Source organism: Nomia melanderi, chromosome 1 (genome assembly GCF_051020985.1).
Source record: "Nomia melanderi isolate GNS246 chromosome 1, iyNomMela1, whole genome shotgun sequence".
NCBI lineage: Eukaryota > Metazoa > Arthropoda > Insecta > Hymenoptera > Halictidae > Nomia > Nomia melanderi.
This window is the reverse complement of record NC_134999.1, coordinates 18,366,842-18,389,883: the sequence shown is the minus strand read 5'-3', so window position 1 is coordinate 18,389,883 and position 23,042 is coordinate 18,366,842. Positions and strand designations below refer to the sequence as shown.

The window sequence follows — 23,042 nt, the reverse complement described above, 5'->3', positions numbered from 1 at the left end:
TCAAAGAACATCATCTTTGTCTGATAAAAAAATGTTAAACATTATATTACAAACTGTTAATAGTAATTAACAATCTCTAATGCATATTGATCCAAGCGACTTATTGTCAACATTACATTAAATAAATAACAAACAGTCAGCAAACAACTTCTATAAATTTTAATCTAAAATTTAGTGATGACACTGCAAATGTTTGATATAAATAGAAGATAAACGTTAAAACTGCTTATAATATCTATCTCCGTTCACCAAATCCCCAGATTTAAATTCGTCAACAAATATCTTAGCATTCGCTTCTTCGTCGATCTTTCGAAATTGACGGCCAGAATACGCATCTTCGTTAACAAAAACAATCCTAGTCGTGTTGGCAAACATTTCGTTAGCCTTGATGGTATCACCGCGACTCTTATCGTCGAGGTACCATTGCGATACCATTTCCTTCAGCGGCTGAAGCGTGCTCGCGTTCTGTTGAACCTTCTCTAACTCTTCGTTGCAAAGTCGCTCGATGTCCAGCAATTTCTGCTTGTATATGTTCGCGATCGACTTCCAGCAAGCGTTGTAACGCATCTCCGCTTGATTATAAGTGTGCATGTCTTGATACTTAGCCAACCTTTTCTCGTACTCGAGTATCGTAAGCTCCGTGAACGTGTCCTCGGGATTCAAATCCAGGGCATCTCCTGTAACGCGAATCGGATTACACATAATCGATGGACTGTCAGTTTGGTTCGTCCATTTTCCATGGCAACGATGGTTAGATGGAACCAAGATTACCCAAATTATTGGACAACGGCGATTCCGCGGCGTAAGCGGCTGCCGCTGCACGCGCGGCTGCAGTTGCTTCGCATAAAGCTAAGGCGTTATCCTTCTCGCGCAATAATTGCAGCTCCTCTCTCTCCTTTCGCCATAGCTCTACCTCGGTCCGCAACGAATCCTTGAGACTCTTCAGGATCTCGTGAAGCGACTCTATTCGTTGCCGAAGGATGTGGCTGAGAAACCAAAAGAAGAAACGGTTGAGGCATCGTTAACGCTAGAACTACCGAGCATTTAATACGATTAACCCTTTGCACTCCAACGACGCCTCTAAGTCACCAAATGATTTGACACAGCTAAACTGTAAACTTTGATATTTAATATTAAACTTTGTATAATGCATCAATGTACGAAATATTGAAAGAAAATAGTCCTCTTCCTCGATGCATGTGAGATTTCTTAATTCAATCGAAGAAAATGTCGTCTGTATCTCATTAGAAAATATTGAATATTTCCGGTGAAAAACTTGTCGAGTGGAAAGGGTTAATATGCAGTTCCTATAAAAATTGTAACAATGGATTATTTTCAGCTTCTTCAGGCATTCATTACAGTACTCAAATGAAACTATTTGTTTTCAAAATCGTTTCGAGTATCCAATGCTTCGAAGATATCAATAATTGCTAAACAAAAAAATCGGAACCAGTCATTTTGACTGGTACGTAGTTCTAGTGTTAACACTTTGACTGCCACGGTCACCGATAATCGAAGCTTTCAAATTGTAAGAAAATAATTATGACTTGGAAGATCGTTGATTTCGAATACAAACATTTAGTTAATACATTGCGTACCGTCTAATTTTCAGAAAATTGTGCGAATGGCAATTTTCACTGAGGTCAACTTATATCACTATACATAGGAAAACTCAGATATCATATTGTTATATAATATATTTTAAATAGATAATCAATTCGAATTAAATTTTATATTTTTTTCAATGCTGTGGTAATTAACGAAGTTGCATAGCTGAGTGTTCTTATATAAAAACGAGATTTCTCGTTACCGGTACGCAATGTGTTAAATATATTGAAGAGACTAGCGATTCGTGTTCCCAACCTTTTGCTCTCGCCGTTGTTCATCAACGATTGAACGCTTTCTACAATCGTCGACGAATCTTCGGGTTGTTCGAGAACAGCTGAAAGTTTTTCTACCGAATCCTCGTTTTCAGAGGCTGGGTCGCAAATAGGATGCACGTTGTGTAGATTTAGTATCAATTCGGGATTGCTTCTCTCTCGTTCCTGGTGTTCATCGTCATCCGGCAGGTTTCTATACTGATCGTCGACATTTCGACAATTTTCGCTGTTCGATGAATAGTTTATCGAGGTTTCTGATGAAGTCACCTGGTCGCTGTCCATTTTGAAAATTTTTCCTCGCTTCAGCGCGAAGCGAAGGTGTTTCAAAGTTGAACGTTTTTGTCGTATGAGGATCTAATTGAAGTTGCAGTTCGCATTCAATTTTTGTTTAATTTGCTGATTTTGAAGTATTCTATACGGTGGAACGTCGATTACCCGAAGTGATAGGGAAACAAATTGTTGTTCCGAAAGAGGAACCTTTAAAATAGCAATTATAATAGCTATCTAATAAAGTATACAGTTTATTGATAAAAACATTCTTATAAAAATCCAGATTTATCGAGGAAACTGTAATTTTTAAAAATGAATTACTTCTCTTTCAGAAGAGAAGCACTCCTATCAATTATTGCATTTTGAAATCATTTATTAAGGTGTATAATGTCTATTAAGCGTTTAATTATTACGTGTACATGCTGCATTATGTTGACAGTCAGCAACTAATTGAATTTGTGCTTCGTAAACATGGCACAGTGGCAAGGATATATGTCCAAGGTGAAACAATAATTAGCTAAAGAGAACGTAACAATAATTAATGTTAGGGAGTATTTCAGAGACGCTTGCAATTTTTTGTACATCTGTAATTAATGATCGAAATAGTTTCCCTTAATGTGTGGTTCAAGAAATAAATTAATGAAATCGGCTCAGAACAGGTATGTCTGTACAGTGAACTTTGGTACAAGTTCACGGTAGTGAGTGACCTCTTCCACCGTCGGTATCGTGCTAGTTTGACTGGTTAATATTGATCTTCGTCCAGAGAAAAGGAATGCTTGAGGAAATCGATGATTTCCTTGTAACGTAACGTAGAAACCGTGAGTTTGTTGTACAAGAAAATATTCAGCCAACCGAGTTGGTTTTCATTCAATATAGTTAACGTTTCTGTCATGTACGTTGGTTATTATGGCGCAGGTTATGTGCACCGTTCTTTGAACGTAGCGGTAAACAAGGTGGAAAAGTTGAATTTAACAGAATACAACGAATCCAAGCGTTCCGACGACTTTCGTCATTGAGAAATCAGATTTTCCCAGATCAATAGGTACTATGCTTAATTAAGTATAATGACGGGAAGAGGTTAATCATTATTTGGATTTCATAGAAGAATTCTTCAAGGACACTCCTTGTATCAAGGTTCTTAATTGACGAAAAGCATGTTCATGCAACTTTGGTCACTAGTTTGCTGGTATTTCAGACCCATTATAAAATGGTTGTTACGTCAGACAACACAAATGTGCGAGCTTCAGAGAATCTGTTATGGAGAACCGTCTGGAGCACGGAGAACAATGGCTGTAGAAGAATCTCTTAAATTATCCAGAAACGCAAATATCAAAGTTCTTGTGGCCCATTTAAATGATTTGGCTGAGCAACGTGGAATCACCAATAAAACGGAACGCAAGATATTAGAGGAAGCGATTAAGACAGTGTTGGTGACTAAAAAGATAAATCCAACAGCGCACCCTGACTTTGCTAAGTCATTTGGCAAGTGTGTAGAATTAATTTGGGGCTATAAACAACTTTGCGTGGAATGCGAGGAGCTTAGAAAAACGCCTTATGATGCTGAGAATCCTCAGCATGAATTGCTGTTGTTACAATTGTGGAATTCATTAATGCCTTATGAGCCTTTAGATGCTAGAGTTACAAAGCAGTGGCAGGAAATTGGATTTCAGGGTGATGATCCAAAAACAGACTTTCGTGGAATGGGAATATTAGGATTGGAGAATTTGGTTTATTTTGCACAAGAATACCCTAGTGCTGCAACACACGTATTATCCCACTCTACGCATCCACGTTATGGCTATGCCTTTGCTATAGTTGGTATAAATTTAACGAGTATGGCTCTACGTTTGTTGAAAGATGGAACTGCCAAGACCCATATTTATAATTCCTCAAAGACTTTGCCAACAATTCGTGCCTTTCATCAATTTTATTGTTACCTCTTCTATGAATTTGATGGGTTTTGGATAGACTCAAAGCCAAGTAACATGATGGAATTCTCATCTATACAAGAGAAATTTGAGAATAGCATTAGAATGGCATTAGCTGATCCATCTACTGTCTTTAGGATAAATATATCAGTCGATAATGTTTAATATAGAAGCAATATTTTCTGTTGATAAGACCAAAAATATCACACAGGGAATAAATATAATTTTAAATAATGCACAGAAATCATTTCTGTAATATATGTTGCACAGTGTCTTGTGAGTGATTATAGGGACTACTGAAAATGTAAGACAACTGAACACAGTTATGTTTCAGTCATTATGTTACAGGACTATACAAAGAACTTAACGCATTTCATATATTTTTACTTTATTTTTCTATGAACTTGCCAATAAAAGTTATAAAGAGGTGTATGTATCTAATGAATGTGATGATGTGGACATTCAAATTTATTTCTTTAATGCAAATAAGTTAAAGTATAATTGAAGTATAATTTATAATACTTAAATAAATATATTGCTTTCAATCAGGTGGTATTTAATTGTTAAGTGGGCAAATGTAAATGTAAAACGCACACTTCCATTAGCATAAATATTTGTTCTTAGAAGACACTATGATAAATATTTTAACATCTTTTAATAGCAACAATTTTTATTTAAGAATATTTATTGTAAAACGTAAAAAATATTTCTGTTAAAAAAATGAACCACATTGTAACTATCACACACTATTTTATATGGAATAAAATGCAATGTCTAGGAATATAAACAAATTTATATCTCTCTGTACATATTATGGGTACTGAATTTATCAATACAATTGTGGAAGCATATTGTTGTCAACTAACATGAAAATAGTCGAAAAGTACAGTACAATTGTATTTAAAAAGTTTTATTGTAAACATGAATAGTTTGACACAGTACCCATAACATATTTTTGGTGCATAAAATTATTAGTCTTTCTTTTGAGGCATCTCAGGTTTGCGTCTGAATTTAGACGCTACCGAAATTATAATAAGTACACCAATGGTAATACTACCAAGCTTCATGATCCATGGATTATCACGAAGTCCATTTGCGATCGTTTGTACGAAATCATCACTGAAAGAACAATTATTTTTTGTAACAAGATATCACCGCAAACCATTTTGTTAATTATGTTAAACAGATGTTAGCACTTACAATGGGGTTTGCGGTACAGGTACAATTTCGGCACGCGCATTTTTGTACCAATCTTTTGCAAATGATACAAATGCATTAATATCGTATTTCGGGATTTCGTAACGATACATTTTACCATGCCTGAAGCTAGGGGTATAAATAAATCATATTAAATATTCTCTCTCTTTCTCTTTCTTTCTCCTGCATAGGAAATTTTATGTACTTACAATATAAATGCAGGAGTCTCAGAAACTTTGAATCTTCTGGCTGTGGATGCTCCAGTAGTATATATATCAATCCGTGCTACGTTAACCCTATGCTTAAGCTTTGCTCCTACAGTCTCCCATTTAGTAGACATTCGAATAGACTCCATGCAATCTGTACTATAACTGTTTTCACAAAACTAAATATGAAATACCAAGAAAACAAGAAATGTAGATACCACAGCAAAATAACACTTACAACATGACAAACCAGTCTCCAGTTGTAGCCCCACTGCTTGCCTGAGTTAAATGCTCGAATGTATCATCTGTTAATTGCTTTACAGTAGGTTCCTTATTTTCCGTAAAAAGAGTCAATATTTCTTCATCATTTAATGGCCCTACAAAAGAAACCATTAAAACATCTGTACCATAAGACAAATATTTTTTGTTTCTTACCATCATAGAGTAAAGGTATTCCATATCTAAAGAAGACAAGTATAGGCTCCTCATCTGGGATATAAATTTTACGAAGCTGACTATCCACAGCCTTAACAACCCATGGAATCAAAGAGTTTATCAGATCTTCTTTTAAATGAATCAACTCATTCTCAAAGTTGTCGCAAGTCTCACAATCTTTCTTTGCTGAAAAAAAATACATATGAGTATTCCAAATAAATAAAAACATTTAGGCAGCAGGTTATGCCAGGTTTCTCAATGATAAATTGACTCGAAGATGTTTCTCAATAGAAAAATTTCTTTTTTTTCTAGTGAATGGACATTTTCACAATAGTGAGCAGATTTTAACAGATGATTGCAGTCATGAAAGGGAAGTAATGTAACACAAACATAAGAGAGAACTTACTGAAGAGCACAACCACATATTTCTCGTTTCCTATCAGATCTGTGAGCTTTTTATCGTCGACTGTCTCTAAACCAGTAGGTTCAGCAATACAGAAACTACATATTGCCAAAAGACAGATTATTTTTAACATCTTGCATTTATTTCAATCAACAGTACACGCAGATTAGTTTCACCGACAATTGGTACACGTCAGAGGTTGATGTTTCTGCTTCCGCACCTCCCACTCCACTGGAGCTGCCTGGAGCTCGTAATCGACTGTTTTATCATCCGAGTTCTTTCAGCGCGATTTACAAAATTTTTAACTCCCCATTTTTTCCAGATATAATAATCTACCATTCGAATCCCCGTCCCTAATGATACATAACATCAGATACATCTATAAATTTCTATTCTTATAAAAAGACCTTAACATTTGGTACCTAACACAAGGTTCACATACGTGACCTTCAAAAGACCTTCACTTAACACTTTGGACTCAAAGAGATTGTGAAACTTACAGCTTTCCTTCAGTTATTCTACATGCATTACAACTAGTTTCCTTAGAATCGATAAATGCAAAACCTCTCGAATCCGTCTGATGCAAAGTAACAACAACAGTTAAAGATAACGTCACGGCAATGAAAAGTCTGAAGTTTCCATGACTGTAAGTTCCCCGAATTATTCAGATTCTCGTGTATGCCGCAAGATATCCAAAGCAATTTGCATCGTACCGCGAGGTCTAGCTCGCAAACTCTGTTTTAGGTCCAAAGCGCTTTCATCCTGCAAGCTGCTCGCTCGTCGTATCGTTCAAAGTTTCTTTTTTTTACGGACGATGGTAAATCCCTTCTCGCAATAAAGCAAAGACTGGCTGGCCATTTTCGCGGGCGGACGTGTTCGCCGAGCGCGTAGTACCTCCACCTTGAAAAAGTAATGTAAGTACCCCTATCAAACGATGGAGTCGGTCCCGTGTAAATACTTTCGTTACAAGCCAAACTCGCGAATACTTTCTTTCACACTGGCACGCGCCGTTTCAGTTAGTTCACTTTGTCTCGAACCGTTGCACGCGTTGCATCGACCAATCAATTAGTATTCCCCGCAATTAGAGGACCGTAAACGTTTCGAAGTCGTTTCCTCGCGTTAGGAAAAAATGAATATTAATCGAGCGAATAATTCTCTGGGCGTTTCGTTTCTTTGTGGGAAATGTTTGAATTTTGTGGCAATTTCGTAGCCACCCGAGCGGTGATTAGCATGTTAAATCATTCCTGAAGGCTGTCCGAATACTAAAGAGCAGGGTTTACGTCTTGGAAAAGCGGCGTATTGCGTGCCGTACGCTATTGCGAACGCATGTTTCCTTATTTGTTAACGGGTAGCCTTCGGCCTGATGGCCACGCGCGAAAGGTCAGTGGCACGTGATAGCACGCAACGGTTGTTGAAGTTTACGCCAACTTCTCAACAGTGTGCACACACTCCAGACATGAGATCCTCCAATTATTTTCAAGGGTCTATCTTTAGCTGGCTTTCTTTACACAGTCTTCGTTACGATGCTACCCTTAGAAGCTGCGCGATGCCTCCCGAGACCTTCCAATAACAGCACGAGCGACACGGGATTAACAATCGCTGTCTACATGCTGCACGTCTCTGAATGAATTATCTCGTTATGGTCCGTAAAGGATACGTCGTGATTTATTACAAATATTCATTATTCCCTAATGAAATATTCGAACTTATGCAAAACTTAATATCGAACTTCAAATTTCCTAATCTTACTAAGTTAGATCAAATGACAGTCGTCTCTCTAGTGCAAAGGGATAACAGCCGAAGTCCAGTCTCTACTATCCATTATCTTCAACCACAGCTAATCTCTTTAACCCCTTGGTGATTTCTTTCTCAACTCTGATCGATACGGCTACTTTGTCATTAATAACTTATTGGGAAAAGAGAAAAATTCGAAGCATACATTACGCCTATATTTCCTTCCAACTATAACAGTTGATTACAGAGGAATAATATTTACTTTGAATTCGAACGGACTGAGTAATATGTATATTTGTTGGAAATCTTCACCACGAGTCTCACTCATTGTTGTAGGGCGAGGGGTCAAGACAAATACGAGATAAGAAGTGCCCAAGCAAGTTCCACCAAGAAACAGTCGCATCGTTATCTATCCCTCAGTTTTATTAAGGGCACGGCAAATCCGTTCGCCAAGGTAGCGCTGTCCGGTTGGCCGGCTTAAAAATAGCATGATTCCGGGATTGACCGTAGCAAGAGGTTCCCAGTAGTCCGCGCAGAAATTGCCGCGGGAGGCTTTCGCCGGGCCGAACACGCCCTCGAGGAGTGAACACGCCAGGAAGGATCATCCCTAAACCGATCGCGTGTAAATCGTGTTACCGTAAACCGTTGCCCCGCCGCGCTAGCCAGGCCTCGTAATTTTTCGCGAGGTTAGGGGCGCTACCGTGTTCCCCGGACGGCCCTGGTCACGAGCCAGCGGGTAGCCGAAGGTCGAGTACCCTATAGTGTAGGGGGTAGACGGCGAACGACGTAAATCGTGACGTATATCGGCGAGCGGCGTTGTTACGCGGGCGAAAGGGGGATGTGCCGGTATGTCGGGGGGAATCGACGTAGGCAACCAGAACAGGGTGGCTGACTCGAAGCCGGGGATTCACGGGGGGTGGTTCCAGTCGCGTGCTCTCATCGTCAGGTGAGCAGCTTTTGTATGGATGTAATCGGTTTACCGAGCATTTTCGCGAGTTCCTGCCTGCCTGCCAGCCGGCCTGGCTGCCTGCGCCAGCATCGTCCTGCTTCTGGCACGCGAAACTTCCGTCGCAACGTGAGTATTAAACTTAACGTTACCATTCGCTGAATAACGCCGCGCGAGGTAGGACGCCTTTCGAACTTGCAACTCTTCGCGGACGATCGCGATGCGCTTCTCGCGACTCGATCTTCTTTTGCTTTGGTTCTATTCGGAAGTGATTCGTTTTGTTTCGATATTAGAGCTGGTAAAGTTGAAACGATTCATTCCTGTTTTCGTAATTACTTAGGGAACGAAGGTTTTAGAATCTACCCAGGAAGTTGATTTAGCAATACGACAATCGAAGTGTCTTTTATTCTTGAGTAATAGCGTTGAAGGGTGTCGAGTTGATTGGAAACGAATGAAACGTTGAAAATCGCTGGATAATTTATCGGCACGGTTGACTCTATCTTGCAGTCGGACAGATTCAGAAAGGATCGCGCAGATTTCCCGACGTTTGTAAATGTATTAAGGAAGTAGAATCGCAGAACAATGGCGGTGGATAAATCAAACTCAGAAGCGTTCTCTTCGAGAGAACTGGAAGTTTATATTCGTAACGTACTGCGTTCCCCAGTCCGCCGTAATATTCTTCTTGTTTGCAATCTCCTCGGACGCGGAGCGGTCCGTCCGTTGCGATTCCTCGTGGAAAATTAGTATTAAATATTTGTTACCCTATCTCATTCGGCAGTTTCCCGGGCGGCGTCGATACGAGCAACGGTAAACGGGGAATATAAGATTTTCATTAAACCGGGGGCGGGAGGAGAACGGGGGAACGGGAGTTCGGATGCCGAGCGACGATGGTTTTTCATTATCAAAATGAAATTCACCAGGCATCCCGTAACAATGTCGTTGACTACCAGATAAAATGATATCGATGGAATTATGCAAGCATGCCCGGAAGTCTTTCCATTTTCCCTGGGAGCCGGTCGCATTCTCCGCGTCGCGAAACACCCTGGTCTGCCCCCGGCTCCCGCGAAGACATTTTTATGGATAAATCGATAGGCGAACTTTCGCGTTTCCGCGTCGTTTTATATTATTCATGTCACAGTTACGCGTTATTATATTTTGATGTTTCTGTAATAAACCGTGCTTTATCGACTGCGATGTACGGTTACTGTTGCCCAGACGCGAGTTAACGACAGCAGCGGGCACACTGACAGAAAGAAACAGAGATAGAGAGAAGTAGCTAGAGAAAGAGAGAGAAAGAGAAAGAGAGAGAAAGAGAAAGAGAGAGAAAGGGGTTCAATTAAAGATAAATATATTTGAACCGAGCGATGGTGTATCTGATGAAATCGAATGAAACAGCGAAAAGACGGAGGGGAACCAGAGGGCATCATGGAAACGATGAAGAACGCTTTCATAAAAATCCAATTTGCAAGCTCGATGCGTTTCCTTTGTGCTCGGCCGAAAATTTATTATTATTCCGCTCGTTCCCGCGATGCAACCGTTATTCCAGCATGTATATACGTATACACAGTGTACGTTCCTAGCGGCTAGGAACACTCCGGCGCTCTTTAACGCGTAATTCGAGGAGAAACGCGTCGGACAGGAAGCAAATGATCTTGCCGGGCGTAAATTATGAAATAAAAATGAGCCACCGACACGCCGTGAACCCCGTTGCCGTGACGTCGCGGGGGGTTGATTGATCTTCGCGGCCGCCTCGGGAAGAGGTTCGTGCGAACGAGATGTTCCGTGGCATCCGCGACCGTGTACGGACTGTCGCGTCTCCCTCCGGCCAGGATAATATCTTGTTAAATCGATAACAGATGATAACGGCGAACGATGGTTCCTTCGCGCGAACGCGACCTCCATATTTATCAAACCGCCGGTCAATATTTTCGCCGGCCGGCGAAAAACCGTTCCGACTCGGGTTCCACCCGGTTTTTCGTTTATTTTTTCCAACGGCCGAGATTTATCGCGGCAGTTATTCTTTCGCGTTTCTTGCAACCTCGCGGGTCTTATCTAAATTCCCTCCGCTTCTTGTTTCCACGGGAAGATCGACTTTTTGTCTTGCGCCGGAAGTGTGGTTTCTAGAATATCCGAGCGCGATGTTCCGGGAAACGAATCGACACTGAATCTTAACACAGAAGTCACTTCATCTTTCCGTAGAAGTGACGACGCCACGTAGCTGCGATTTACTTATATTCCGGCTTGACGGTTACGAGATCAATTTACTCGGTAACTTCCGAGAAAGCTTTCGCGTCTTCTCAATGCGAAAGAAGTAACAGAGAAATGATTGATTTTCATTTATTCAGTAGTTCTAGCGTTAATCTCAAGCTGGAGAACCAGGGACTGCGAAGGGAGAGAATCGAATTGAACCAGTTTCCATTTGCGAAGATAAGATTAACAGGCGTCGATTCTTTCCAGCGGAGGTCCACGGTATCGTTGGCGGGATCTACGGAGTTCCAGTAATACCGGAAATACTCGAGGAGAGTCCACTCGAAGTGGACTCGGCGTTACCGGGCCCGTTCGTTTCCCGGCGGCCACTTCTAACCGGCGCAACATCCATTTGATCCCCGAGGCACGCCATGCCCGAGACCTGTTCGTCCTTTTATTAAGGAGAAGACACCGGGGAACACAACGGGATGGCGCAGGAAATCCCGGAGACGGCGTATGCGCCGGAAGTCGCGGAGAACGCGAGAAAGGAGCGGGAAAGGAGGACCGTTCAGGACGGGACCGCGCTATGGAAACGGCGAAAGGAGGAGCTGGAACGTCAGAAGCACCGGGAACAGCGTGAAGTATGCGTCGTAAACGGCCTGTTGTGCCGGTCGGCAACGCTGACCGCCGCCCCGCCTTTATTTCCGTATCGTTCCTCCACCCTCGAACGGATAAAGATCGGTGTCGCCTCCAAACCTCCCTTCGTCTTCGCATTTACGACGCGGTTTCTTTCGGAACCCCGTGGCCAAGAATTTACGACTGCGTGTAAGCGATTTCCCCGGTGATACGGAATTTATTTCTCCGTTCATTGAATAGCGATCGTTTCCCCACAATCGCGCTGGAGATCGTGCTCCGATTGATGCTCGAATCAACCTCTTACCACATAATGCCGAGTGAGACTCGCGTTGAAGACTGCTAGATTAATTTAATAAAACTCAATGTTATTGTCCATGGATCAAAGCAAAAGACGATTTCGATGCCGATTTATTTTCTTCAAAGTACACTTGTATTTGCAGTGGAGTGAAGAGTTTGCGTTGATTTCAAATTGAGAGTAAACGGTTACACGAGCTTAATTGCGAAGGTGAATTATACGGTAAGGGGCTGAAGAAGTGCTCTGAGTTTTTGTGTTGCTCTTAATAGTCGATTTCCTCGTGAGGTGTTGTTTTTTTAAACCGGTTGATAGAGGAATCACGGGGAAATCAAGGGACTGTATTTGATTAGATCGAATACTAGGTACCGAATACCAAGGTATTATAGTAGCATAGTAGAGACTTTCCATTCGCCTCGCTCACAATTTTATTCCCGTGTACGCGTAATTCAAACTGAAAGATATCAGAACTCTAAAAGACCGGAACATCCCGACTCGTTCCACAATCACTCAAAATCAACTGAAGCACACGGGAACGAAGCTCCCAGTGATCTTCTCGTAGAGCAGACAAGTCCACGTAAATAACTAGCGCCGAGGGTATTTCGTTTAAAGCCACTATTGACTACGCTTCAGACCATCGCCGAGTCCGGATTTCATTTTCTTGCTCGGTATTTACGCAGCCCCCGAAACGATTTCGTCGCTGGTTGTTTGTCTATACGTCGTGCCGTAAACCGTAGCCGTAAATACCGCGCGCGTGTGCGTTTTGTCCCGCGCGCCGCACCGCGCCACGCTGCTTGTAAGGAACGTCTCGCTAACGAGCGAAAACGTTTTCTCCGGCGGATTTATCGTCGTCTCGTATACATTTCGTTTCATCGTCTAACGAGTCGCGCGGCAAAATTGTTCGAGCTAATAGAATGCGCGATAAGTACAACCGAGGAAAGAGAGAAAAAGATAGATAGATAGATAGATAGATAGATAGAGAGAGAGATAGAACGGTTTGCCATTAACGTCGAGTCCCTTTTTAATCAGGGCACCGTTGAATTTTTTAATTTCGGCCAGACCTTTAAACCCTTCCACGCTTTACAACGCGGCACGGCCCTTGGAAAGGTTGTAAATATCCATTTCGCGCGGCCGCCGCAGGACAGGGGGTATTATCTAAGTCTTTTTTCTCCGGGAAGAACAATTTCTGCCGGGTTCATACGCGCGCGCGCGCCCGTGCCCGCGGAATGCAATAAAAGATTAAAATATTCAGGGGTCGTAAAGTGCATCCGAATTACTTATCGCGGCGCCCCGACACCGGATTAAGGATACTCGAACATTAGCATGCCGCAAAGCCTCCGCGGAGAGGGATGTCTTTTACATAATAATAAACAGCGGCGGCCGCCGTGCACTTTACAGCTACCGGTTAACGGTAATTGTGAAACGTATGACTGCAACGGCCGGATCCTTTTAAAGGAAGAGATACGTTCGTTTAACGAGTCGGGTACAAATCCCCCTCGTAAACTTCGAGGTGTTGCGCGAAAGATAACAGTGTATTTCATGATCTCGATGTTTCGCGCGTTGCCCGTCAATCCTGTCTGATCGTAGGTTCAAAGACTAACGTGCTCGAGTCGATTAAAAGACATCGCGTCGCTATGTAGATCTGTTCGAATGATCGAAGGTTGCCACTCGAGAGCGAAGTGTCGAAAGAATTTCATTCCATATATTTTTTACCGTCGTCCGGAACTTTCTGCAACACCGTAGTCAACATCCTGCGCGTCGATCGAATATGAACGACACCGAATCTCCGGGCGAATTTCTCGCAATACATTTCCACGGGAAATCTATCAACGAATTTCGAGCTTCCGGAAGGGGTGAGAGAGGAAAAGCGGAACGGCAGGGGGAAAAAGGACGTGAAAAAAAAACACGGTTGAAACTCGCTCGGACTTTGAACGTCCCGTTAGGCTGCGATCAAGGAAGGTCGACTCGAAAGCGAGTCCTCGACGGGTCTCGCGCATTCGCTCTCTCAAACCGTCCGAACAATAGAGCCTCGATAAGCGCGCAGTAGAATCAATCCGTGCCGTGTCAGACGGGAGAGATCGCCATTGGCGTAACGCGGCCTGCTCGTCCACGGTTTTATTCCATCTCGGCAATTTTGTTCCCGTATTTTTTCGCGAAACGAATTAGCCGTTGCCGCGTTCCGCTAAAAATCAGCTTGCCGGATGAATCTCGTTCGGATTTTCCGCTCTCGAAATAACACGTCTCGCGTTCGACCCCGGTACAGAGAATTTTTGGTCGGGAAATCAGGTTCTCGTGTTATTCGCTTTTTTCTCTCTTTTTTTTTTTTATTTCTCGTCGGTTATGGTTACAGCTCCAGCAAATCCTGGAGAATTATTCGCCTTGGGGCAAGCCGGGAGGCGGCGCGCCTTGCGCCGCGACCCTCAGGAAGAAGAACGTGCCGCTGGAACCGCTGGAGCCGGCGAGGTGTCAGAATTTCGGTCAGGTACTGTTTCGAGGAATTTGTAGAATATTCGGCTAGCCGAACGCTTGATCGAGTCATCTCTGTCGCGATATTGCCGATTACTCGAATCGTTCTTGACATTCACAGGATGCTTAGGTAGCTGAACTATTGATCGAATTATCATCTTCGTCGCGGTTTAATTGTCGGACATTTGAATCATCCTAGGAACTTCTAGAATATTGAGGTAGTTACTCGATAGAATCATCAATTTTCAATTGTCAAATATTTGAGTCACCCTAGAAATTTATAGAATATTGAGGTAGTTACTCGATGGAACCATCAATTTTCAATTGTCAAATATTTGAATCACCCTAGAAATTTATAGAATATTGAGGTAGTTACTCGATAGAATCATCAATTTTCAATTGTCAAATATTTGAGTCACCCTAGAAATTTATAGAATACAGGTAGTCGAATACTGGGAAGAACCATCACGTTTATCGCGATGGGATCGTCGGATAATTGAATTATCGTAGGAATTTGCATAATATCTAGCCAGCTGAACACCCGATTGAACTTTCTAATATTCGAATTATCTTACAAATATACAATACATTCACCTATTTAAACATTAGCTCGAAACATCCTCTTCACCGCGACGGAATCAAATGCTCGATTCATCTCAGTCCATGTAACATTCAACTAACCAAACATTCATCTTCGTCGCAGCATTATCATCAAATATTCCGTTCGTCCTGTTTCATTCCTGTTTCGTTCCTGTTTCCCTCGGAACGAATGCATTCCCCAGCAGGGAAATCCGTGCCGTCACCGGTGTCCAACGGGAACAACGATTACGCGGTTACATTCAGGGTTGCGTCGCATTAATTCACCAGCGCCAGCCCTCGATTCATTGCCGCCGATCGAACCGTTCCTGGTCCAGATCGGAAGGTACTCGCTTCGCCGTTAACGAGTACTCTGTTCCGCGTCGTGGATAGCGAAAGAGGGGCTGGCACGTTAATTCGATTACCGTGGACGACAAATATCCACGTGTCGCGACACTTTCCACGATCCTCATCGTTCCTCTCTTTACATCTCTCTCATCATTTATTAGCCGGTTCGCGCCAACTTTCCGACGCTCTGTTTATTTATTTATCATTCTACTAGCAGCCTCTCGATCCGGGGATTGAACTGTCGAACTTCCGTGCCGCGCATTGTCGGACGAGCGCGCGCGACGGTTTTTTTTTTATTACAAAACTCCGTTCCGGCGCCTATTAAAAATCCGACCTCGCCGCGTGAGAGAGCGTCCCGACAAAATCTGTGACAAAGGCGAACATTCCTTGCCAAATTGGATGTTATTCATTTATTATTGGGGGTTGGTCCCAGGACGAGCCGACGTTAAATTGAAAACGCGTAAATCCGATGCACACCACGGCCGAGCTTTCAATCGCCGCTTTATCTCAATTAATTACACGCTCACGCCTAACTAATTAATTTCTTTCACCCTTTACACCGGCCACCGGTTCCCCCCGCCGGGAAAACGGTTCTCCTCGATCGATTTTAACCGTGCTCGCCCGAATACGAAACAATGCTCGGAATTCGCGTGCGTCGCATATTTTCCATGGTTGTTTTGGTTACATGTTGCATGGCGCGCTGGTTTGCTTCGATGCTTCGACTTTACGACCAGATATGTCGTGTCGCGCGAAACAAAGTCTCGAGGGAACTATCACTGTCGCTACATTAGAATTCGTAATAAAGATTTGATGAATACATTTTTGGAAAGGATAATACATACGATATAATTGCAGGAACGTCATCAATTTTAAGATACTGTACATTCCTTTACTACAATTGATTGTTCGAAAACTGTTTCAATCGATTATATATTATTTCCGTGATCAGTGATTATTACAGTAATTACTATTACTTTCTATCTTCATTTGAGTTAAAATTAAGTGTCATTCTTTTATTATCAATCGTTAATTGGTGGAGCAAACGTAGATATAGGATGAACGCAGAGTTTTTCTTTTTCTAACGAATCGTTTGAACTTTTACACTATATTCTATTACTTTCTACGATCTTCATTTGAGTTAAAATTAAGTGTCATTCTTTTATTATCAATCGTTAATTGGTGGAGCAAACGTAGATATAGGATGAACGCAGAGTTTTTCTTTTTCTAACGAATCGTTTGAACTTTTACACTATATTCTATTACTTTCTACGATCTTCATTTGAGTTAAAATTAAGTGTCATTCTTTTATTATCAATCGTTAATTGGTGGAGCAAACGTAGATACAGGATGAACGCAGAGTTCTTCTTTCTCTAGCGAATCATTTGGACTCTTACATTATTTAAATTGATTTTATTTAAATTCGGATGGGAAAGGGGTAGATTTTTTTCTGCTCGCGAGGATCGTGTAGTTTATTCTACCGTAGCAACGTCGCGGAAAGGCGGTAGATTACAAGACACATGAATTACTGATTCCCAATCCCGCGTTTCGAGTCCTGCGGGCCCTTCAAACACGCGCTCCGCCAATAATTACCTTCTTGGGATTATTATTGAACGAACCCACAAACGCGATGCCCCGGCGCTGCAGAGCTTTCCGCCGCGGGTGAGCGATGCATTCGAGATTACAAGAAAACAGGCCGGTGTTTCTTCGCGCGGTGCGAGCTTCGTTCCGAATTCATTGACATTTCCGTTCCCGCGGATAAATATTTTATTACCATTCCAAATACGTATTTGTGTTCTTTTCATTAAATCGCGGAACGGTCTCGTTCCAGTTTGCGCCAAAATGCGCCTTTGAATCTCAACTTTGCCGAGTTCCTACTGATCAGATCTCTATCTCCAAATGCAACTTACAAATTACTTTTACCACGTCACATTTCACCGCTTAGTGTCACGTCTTTGATAATATAACAGATTTTACTAATAACTATTACTTCGAACGAATCACACTGATTGCATTTAAAGAGTTCCCTCTTCAATCTGCTGAAATAACGAAAGAAAATTCAATAAATACTTTTTGCAGTATGGTAGAACCTCTGCCATCCAAACAATTCTATTATCCAATCATCTCTGAGTACAATTAGTTCCAATAAATTACACGAATCTACTCTACAGTAAATTATCATCAGCAACGAAAAGGTCCTCCTCTTGTCAGAAATAACGTATTTACTTTCACGATACTTGTCGAGTGGCAAAAATTCCAAAACTTCTTTTTCCAAAGTACAATAGAAATCTACTCTATAATAAATTATCATCATTAACAAGAAGATCCTCTTCTTTTAAATAATTTACTTACTTTCACGATACTTGTCGAGTGGCAAAAATTCAAAAAGCTCCTTTTCCAAAGTACAATAGAAATATACTCTATAATAAATTATCACCAGTAACAAGAAGATCCTCTTCTTTTAAATAATTTACTTATTTTCACGATACTTGTCGAGTGGCAAAAATTCCAAAACTTCTTTTTCCAAAGTACAATCGAAATCTACTCTATAATAAATGATCACCAGTAACAAGAAACTCCTCCTCTTTCCACAGATAACGTATTTACTTTAACGATAATTGTCAAGTGGCGAGGTAGCAGTGGAAACGAGTGAGCCAATCGAACCGCAGCATAATCGCGCACGTCCCTCTCTACAGTCGCTCGAGCGGTCCCCGGTGACCATAACGAACGTACACTTGGTATTTCTAGCGCGACATTTTCTCCGCATTGACACAGTTTCCCGGGAAAAAGTCAGGGGCGCAGGACTCGCGGAATTCAGGCCGCGTATACCCGTCGGAATAATATTATTCCACGACGCGGCGCGGCGTGTACAAACAGAAGACACCGATGGGAACGGGATCGAAGGCTGCGCGCGGAATTAGGCCGGCCGTGTAATTCGCGGTGGAAGGATGTCGTTCCGGGTCTTGTTATCCCGGCAGTTACGAGGACTGTTATCGCCGTAAAGAAGGCTCCAACTATCGGCCGATAATAACCGTGCAAACGTTTGCCCTCGGTATATTGGCTCGGGATCGTGATTCGAGTGCTAGTTCTGGCAATTTGCAATTCAATGTTCGAAAAGATAGCGCGCCCCGCGCGTGCCTGATACACTCCGTCAACCGGTTGTCCTCGAGTCGGCCAATTTTTCTTTATTTTAAGACGTCCACGTCGATAGACCAGAATAGATTGGAATTTAGGCCGTTACTCTTGTCCACGGCGCATCGGTTTCATAAGAAGAACGTTCTTCTTCGATTCCTCGTCCCAGAGATTGTCGATTTTTCATTATTTCAAGACGTTATTGTCGATATTCGAAGATAGATTGGGAATAGAACCTTCTCCTTTGCTTGTGGAATATTATTTGTTAGAGGATGATGTACTTATGAACTCCTCGGCACTCGAGATTCTCGATTCCTGCTTGTCAGATATTTCTATCGGTATCCGTGAATTGATTGAAATTTCTTTAATCTTGTTCAGAAGATTATTTTCTTAACCTCTCGATTACACGTGAGTACCTTGTTCCTTGTCCACAATTCCATCGTTGGACGTCAGTTCCGAATCTCCTTTGATTCAATATAAAACCGTATCGTATCGCGAGCGGTACGCGTGTTCGCGCAGCCGTTGCCCTTTTACGCTCGGAGTCAACTTCGAAAGCGACATTACTCACGGAGACGAGGATATATCTCGTTCCTAATTCGCATAGTATCTATACCGATATTTTCTCAGTGCACCATACTTTTATGACAAGTCCCATTTGCTTAACTTCCAATTCTCCATAACTAATATTCAAAAATTCCATCACGTATACAACTCAAATACAAAGTAACTCGATCGAAAGGATGGAAAAATAGCGGAAAGTCGAGTATCGGCGAATATTCAAAGTCGATTTTCTCGAGAACAGCTCACGCGAAGGAACTTGATTCTATTTCGACTTATTTTTTTATACAGGACCAGGTCCTATCCGGTTGTACTGGCAGTTACACGACATCCTGTATATCTCGCGGCAAAAACGGCGCATCCGATGTTGCTTATCGCGGCAAAGGGCGCTCGAAGGTCTAAGGCGTTGCGTCGTTACCGGAGGCGTAGCGTCGCGTCGCGTCGCGTCGCCTCGCCTCGCGTCGTTCGATAAAATTCGACGATATCGGCGTCACCTCGCCGCCCTCGGCTTTCATTAACATCCCGCCGCGACCCGGCCCGACACGAAACTCTTCCGCCGCCTCGTTCATGGAATATGTATTACCTCGCGGCATCGGCCAGCGCGCGTCGATATTCCTTACGTGCCCGAACGACACCCCATTAACGAATTTCGTCCGCGGATAATTCTTTAATCGGCCGGCAGATTCGATAGGCAGTCCCAGTTGCGTGAGGTTCGGATTAGACCGGCAAGCTTTGCGAGAGGATCTCCGCCGGCGTTCCTTTCTAATTGAAATTTTATCTGCCTCCTCCCCCGAAACTCGGTTTGCCACGGTTACTCGGAGTTCCCCGAATTTTCTGATCTTCTATCGGCCACTTTACGGATAGCACTGTCTCTTGAGTTCTTTGTGCGATTGATTGAGTTCTTCGAAGTGCGGTGGAATTAGTTTTAGTGTATTGGGATGGCAAGTTTCCTTCGTTTCTCTAATGTTTAGTTTGCTAGAAATTTTGGGAAGATGGTATTGTAAAGTTCATGAAGGGAACGGATAAAATTAGATAATGTTGAATCGTATGTGAAATATATATTGTGCAGTTATTATATAGCGATGAAACTTTTGGGCAAGTGGATAATCTATCGAGAAAGGAATTCTGATTTTGTGTGATGATTGACTGAGACGTTGAAAGAGAGTATGAACGTTTTCAGTTGCTAAGGTACCATTTCAATTGATGAATAAGTCTCGTAGATTCAGTATGGTATTGTGATTAATGAAGATTACCCTTATAAAGTAGAATGTTCCTGCTAGAATTCATACTGTAATTGCACAGCGTTTAAGAAACTAGAAGGTTTGATGTCAATGCTACGATGGAACGAAAATTTCCAATATTTCCGAACGGAGGTTTGAATCTTTCAGTTATTGGCCTCGGTGCGTCGAAGCAAATGAAATTACGCGACGATCACACGCGATCTATTTACGTCGAACGCTCTCCGCGGTGGCCGGCGTAGAAATCTGGCGTTCCGCCGTCGGAACGAATGTTAATTTAATCTGTTTCGCCCACTCGTCTGCGGCGACGATAAAGTTACGTTATGAATAGCCCGAAATGAACCGACTTTCGCCATGGCGGCGTATATAAGAGACATTCCGTAATGGACTTTCGCTGTAGGGGGAAACGTGTAACATCTTTCTGCCAGCAATAACGTCGATAAACAGAGCGTGGGAAAGAGAGAGGAGGAACGAGAGGGACCGCCGACACGACTGAGTGTTCAGCTTGTTTCCGGTTGTGCCGCGGACATATCGCTCGCCGATCACGTACAAGTTTGGAGCGTTCCGCAGCGCGAAAACCGATTTCTCCGACGCGACAGGGAGATCAACGCATTACGCGAATTTATCATTATCACTTTGAAACGAGAGTTGAATCGACGGTTCGCTAACGGTCTGCTGTTCGATATTTCGTAGATAGAAGAAAGACAAGTTAACAGAATCATCGTAAGTTAACATTTACCCCACCGAATGGAGAGATCTCCCAGTTTTCCCTTAACGCGTTGCCTTTTATTTTCTTCATCTTTTCTTCTGTTACTCAGTAAGTCTTGAATTCGAGTTACTCTCAATCTTCGAACATCTTTCTTGCTTTTATAAAAAAGTTCTTGATCAAATCAGTTAAATAAGTTCATTCGAACACAATGAGAAAGGTCATAGTCCTTTAGACGGTTGCCTAAGTGTTAATATAATAATTGGTACAATGTGATGATGAATATAATAGATAATAGACATAATTGATACAATACAACACACAGTAGATACGATAGATTATAAGAAAAAGTTTCTTATTCGAAAGCAACAAGTATAAGTAAATTGATTAATCCGAATCCCCCATTCATCGCGCCGTCATCTCATTCATCGATCCGAGCTCGCCATTCGCTTTTAGAAATAGCGAAGCAGAGGCATTCGTCAGCTGGTTCACATATTTATCCCCGCGTATCAGTATACATCCTGCACATCAGCATATTGAGCATGAGGCAGTCGCTTCGAAGGAAGTAGGAAACGAACCTTGGAAACTGTTTAATATGCTACGACGCCCGTGTGCTTAGCTGGCGCCCCTCTGGCCCTGGGGTCGACCTGGTCCTGGCGGAGTTCCTTGGAGGGATCCGAAGTTGCTGGGGGTGCGGTTCCTCGAGTCCCTGGTACACATACTATCACGATGCGTTAAGTATCATCATCCTTGAACGATTCAGCTTGCCACCTTACGGCCTAGTTCGCCTGGTAACCTATTTTTCCTTGCTACATTCAGTAGAGGATCTTCGTAGACACCTGGGTTAGATCTGTGTCAGGTCTGGATCAACACCCTTCCTTATAATAACGTGTCAGGGACGTGGTGACGATTTAAAACAATTTAATAAGCATAGATATTAATCGATTCTCTTGAGTTTCAAGTATTATTCTTCTGTCATTATTATACTTTAGAGAATGAACATGGAGTATGCTTAGAATCTTTGTCTTAATGAATTATTAACGACAGGTGTATCGATCATAGTTGAGAAATCGTAAAATATTTCTCGTTTTACAAAGTGTGTTAGTATCTTTGAGTTTTGGAGTCTATACTCGAGACTATTGGAGTTAGAACATGAATCAGGTCTAAAGAAGAAAGATGTATGAATCAGGAGTAGATCTACGTTGATAGAGGACATACAGCTGTGTTAAGTCTTGATTAGCAAACGTAGATCCGCGAAATGTACATCTGAGTTTGGTTTCAAACGAAACACACACCTGGATTACGGACAAATTAGATTAACACACGTATCAAAGTTAGGTCGAAGTTTGGAGGGTGCACAGAGTTGGGTTAAATCTTGACTCGCGTATTTCCCGGCGTACAATGTGTGCACACGTCTCCAACCGCTGGATTTTGTATTCGAATCCATTATTCATATGTTCGGAAATACAACCAGCCATTTGCGAGGAGACAGCACTCGAGCAATCGGCACGGTGCGCGTCAGTTTCCTTGACCAGTGGAAAGTGGACTCAAGTGTGGCGTCATCGCGCGCGCACACACGTCGAGCAACATTTGTTTAACTTGTAGCTCACGGCCCATTAAGGTAGGGCGGGGGCGTTCAGCCCCCGGAATGAAATTTAATCAGGTCCCGCCGACTCTCCGGCGGCGTTTCTTGCCGTTTCAAAGTGCTAATCGTAGAAACGAACGCAGCGGCGCGCACCGCGCCGACAGACGGACGAGGCTGTTGGTTTTTCTGTCAGGTAAGGGATCCTCGTACTCTGAGGCTGTCGGCAAACAACGTTTGAAACGCGAATAGCTGCATTTGATCTCGCGTCCTCGATGGTTTTTACGAAAACAGTCTTTTATAATCAAGCACCGTCAGTCGCGTG

The 23,042-nt window shown here is 42.5% G+C and overlaps 4 protein-coding genes across 12 annotated transcripts in view; 2 read left to right on the top strand and 2 right to left on the bottom strand.

Annotated features, from left to right (window-relative positions):
• Positions 1 to 216: 216 nt before the first annotated feature.
• LOC116429846 (uncharacterized) lies at positions 217 to 2,162 on the bottom strand. The gene is made up of 4 exons (XM_031983232.2): positions 1,864 to 2,162; positions 1,113 to 1,118; positions 772 to 986; positions 217 to 677 (listed from the first exon to the last, which is right to left on the bottom strand). Exons 1-4 carry the CDS (start codon positions 2,160 to 2,162, stop codon positions 217 to 219), a joined length of 981 nt encoding a protein of 326 aa, XP_031839092.2.
• Positions 2,163 to 2,602: 440 nt separating this feature from the next.
• Positions 2,603 to 5,646, top strand: LOC116429837 (ELMO domain-containing protein 2). 5 transcript variants are annotated; one of them, XM_031983213.2, is made up of 3 exons: positions 2,829 to 2,968; positions 3,066 to 3,192; positions 3,346 to 5,646. In XM_031983213.2, exon 3 carries the CDS (start codon positions 3,383 to 3,385, stop codon positions 4,241 to 4,243), a length of 861 nt encoding a protein of 286 aa, XP_031839073.1. In that variant the 5' UTR covers positions 2,829 to 2,968; positions 3,066 to 3,192; positions 3,346 to 3,382; the 3' UTR covers positions 4,244 to 5,646. The 5 variants fall into 5 exon arrangements, with proteins under 5 accessions (XP_031839069.1, XP_031839072.1, XP_031839071.1 ...); XM_031983209.2 differs by lacking the exons at positions 2,829 to 2,968; positions 3,066 to 3,192 and adding an exon at positions 2,603 to 2,809; XM_031983212.2 differs by having other exon boundaries at positions 2,824 to 3,192.
• Positions 4,529 to 6,559, bottom strand: LOC116429839 (protein disulfide-isomerase A4). Its single transcript, XM_031983214.2, has 6 exons — positions 6,323 to 6,559; positions 5,917 to 6,102; positions 5,720 to 5,858; positions 5,485 to 5,646; positions 5,279 to 5,404; positions 4,529 to 5,197 (listed from the first exon to the last, which is right to left on the bottom strand). The coding sequence occupies exons 1-6, from the start codon at positions 6,450 to 6,452 to the stop codon at positions 5,050 to 5,052; spliced, it is 891 nt and encodes a 296-aa protein (XP_031839074.1). The 5' UTR covers positions 6,453 to 6,559; the 3' UTR covers positions 4,529 to 5,049.
• Positions 6,560 to 8,957: 2,398 nt separating this feature from the next.
• LOC116429845 (uncharacterized) overlaps positions 8,958 to 23,042 on the top strand; it is a 37,580-nt gene continuing 23,495 nt past the window's right edge. For 2 of the 5 annotated variants that reach the window (XM_076364861.1, XM_076364876.1), the window contains exons 1-4: positions 8,981 to 9,128; positions 11,457 to 11,827; positions 14,465 to 14,596; positions 21,755 to 21,847. In XM_076364861.1, the coding sequence (XP_076220976.1) occupies positions 11,675 to 11,827; positions 14,465 to 14,596; positions 21,755 to 21,847 (378 nt within the window). In that variant the 5' untranslated portion in view covers positions 8,981 to 9,128; positions 11,457 to 11,674. Of the gene's footprint in view, positions 9,129 to 11,456; positions 11,828 to 14,464; positions 14,597 to 21,754; positions 21,848 to 23,042 lie in introns of all 5 variants that reach the window. The other 3 variants (XM_076364867.1, XM_076364874.1, XM_031983230.2) reach the window with 3 other exon arrangements.

Bases quoted from the DNA above. Each gene is read 5' to 3' on its own strand.
- LOC116429846 (XM_031983232.2), bottom strand. From the start codon at position 2,162: ATGGACAGCGACCAGGTGACTTCATCAGAAACCTCGATAAACTATTCA. The intron at 678-771 runs GTAATCTTGGTT...TTCGCGTTACAG, and splicing joins GCCGTTGTCCAATAATTTGG to GAGATGCCCTGGATTTGAAT.
- LOC116429837 (XM_031983209.2), top strand. From the start codon at position 2,766: ATGTGTGGTTCAAGAAATAAATTAATGAAATCGGCTCAGAACAG. The intron at 2,810-3,345 runs GTATGTCTGTAC...CTGGTATTTCAG, and splicing joins ATGAAATCGGCTCAGAACAG to ACCCATTATAAAATGGTTGT.
- LOC116429839 (XM_031983214.2), bottom strand. From the start codon at position 6,452: ATGTTAAAAATAATCTGTCTTTTGGCAATATGTAGTTTCTGTATTGCT. The intron at 5,859-5,916 runs GTAAGAAACAAA...TTTCTTTTGTAG, and splicing joins AATACCTTTACTCTATGATG to GGCCATTAAATGATGAAGAA. The intron at 5,647-5,719 runs GTAAGTGTTATT...TTGTGAAAACAG, and splicing joins GGAGACTGGTTTGTCATGTT to TTATAGTACAGATTGCATGG.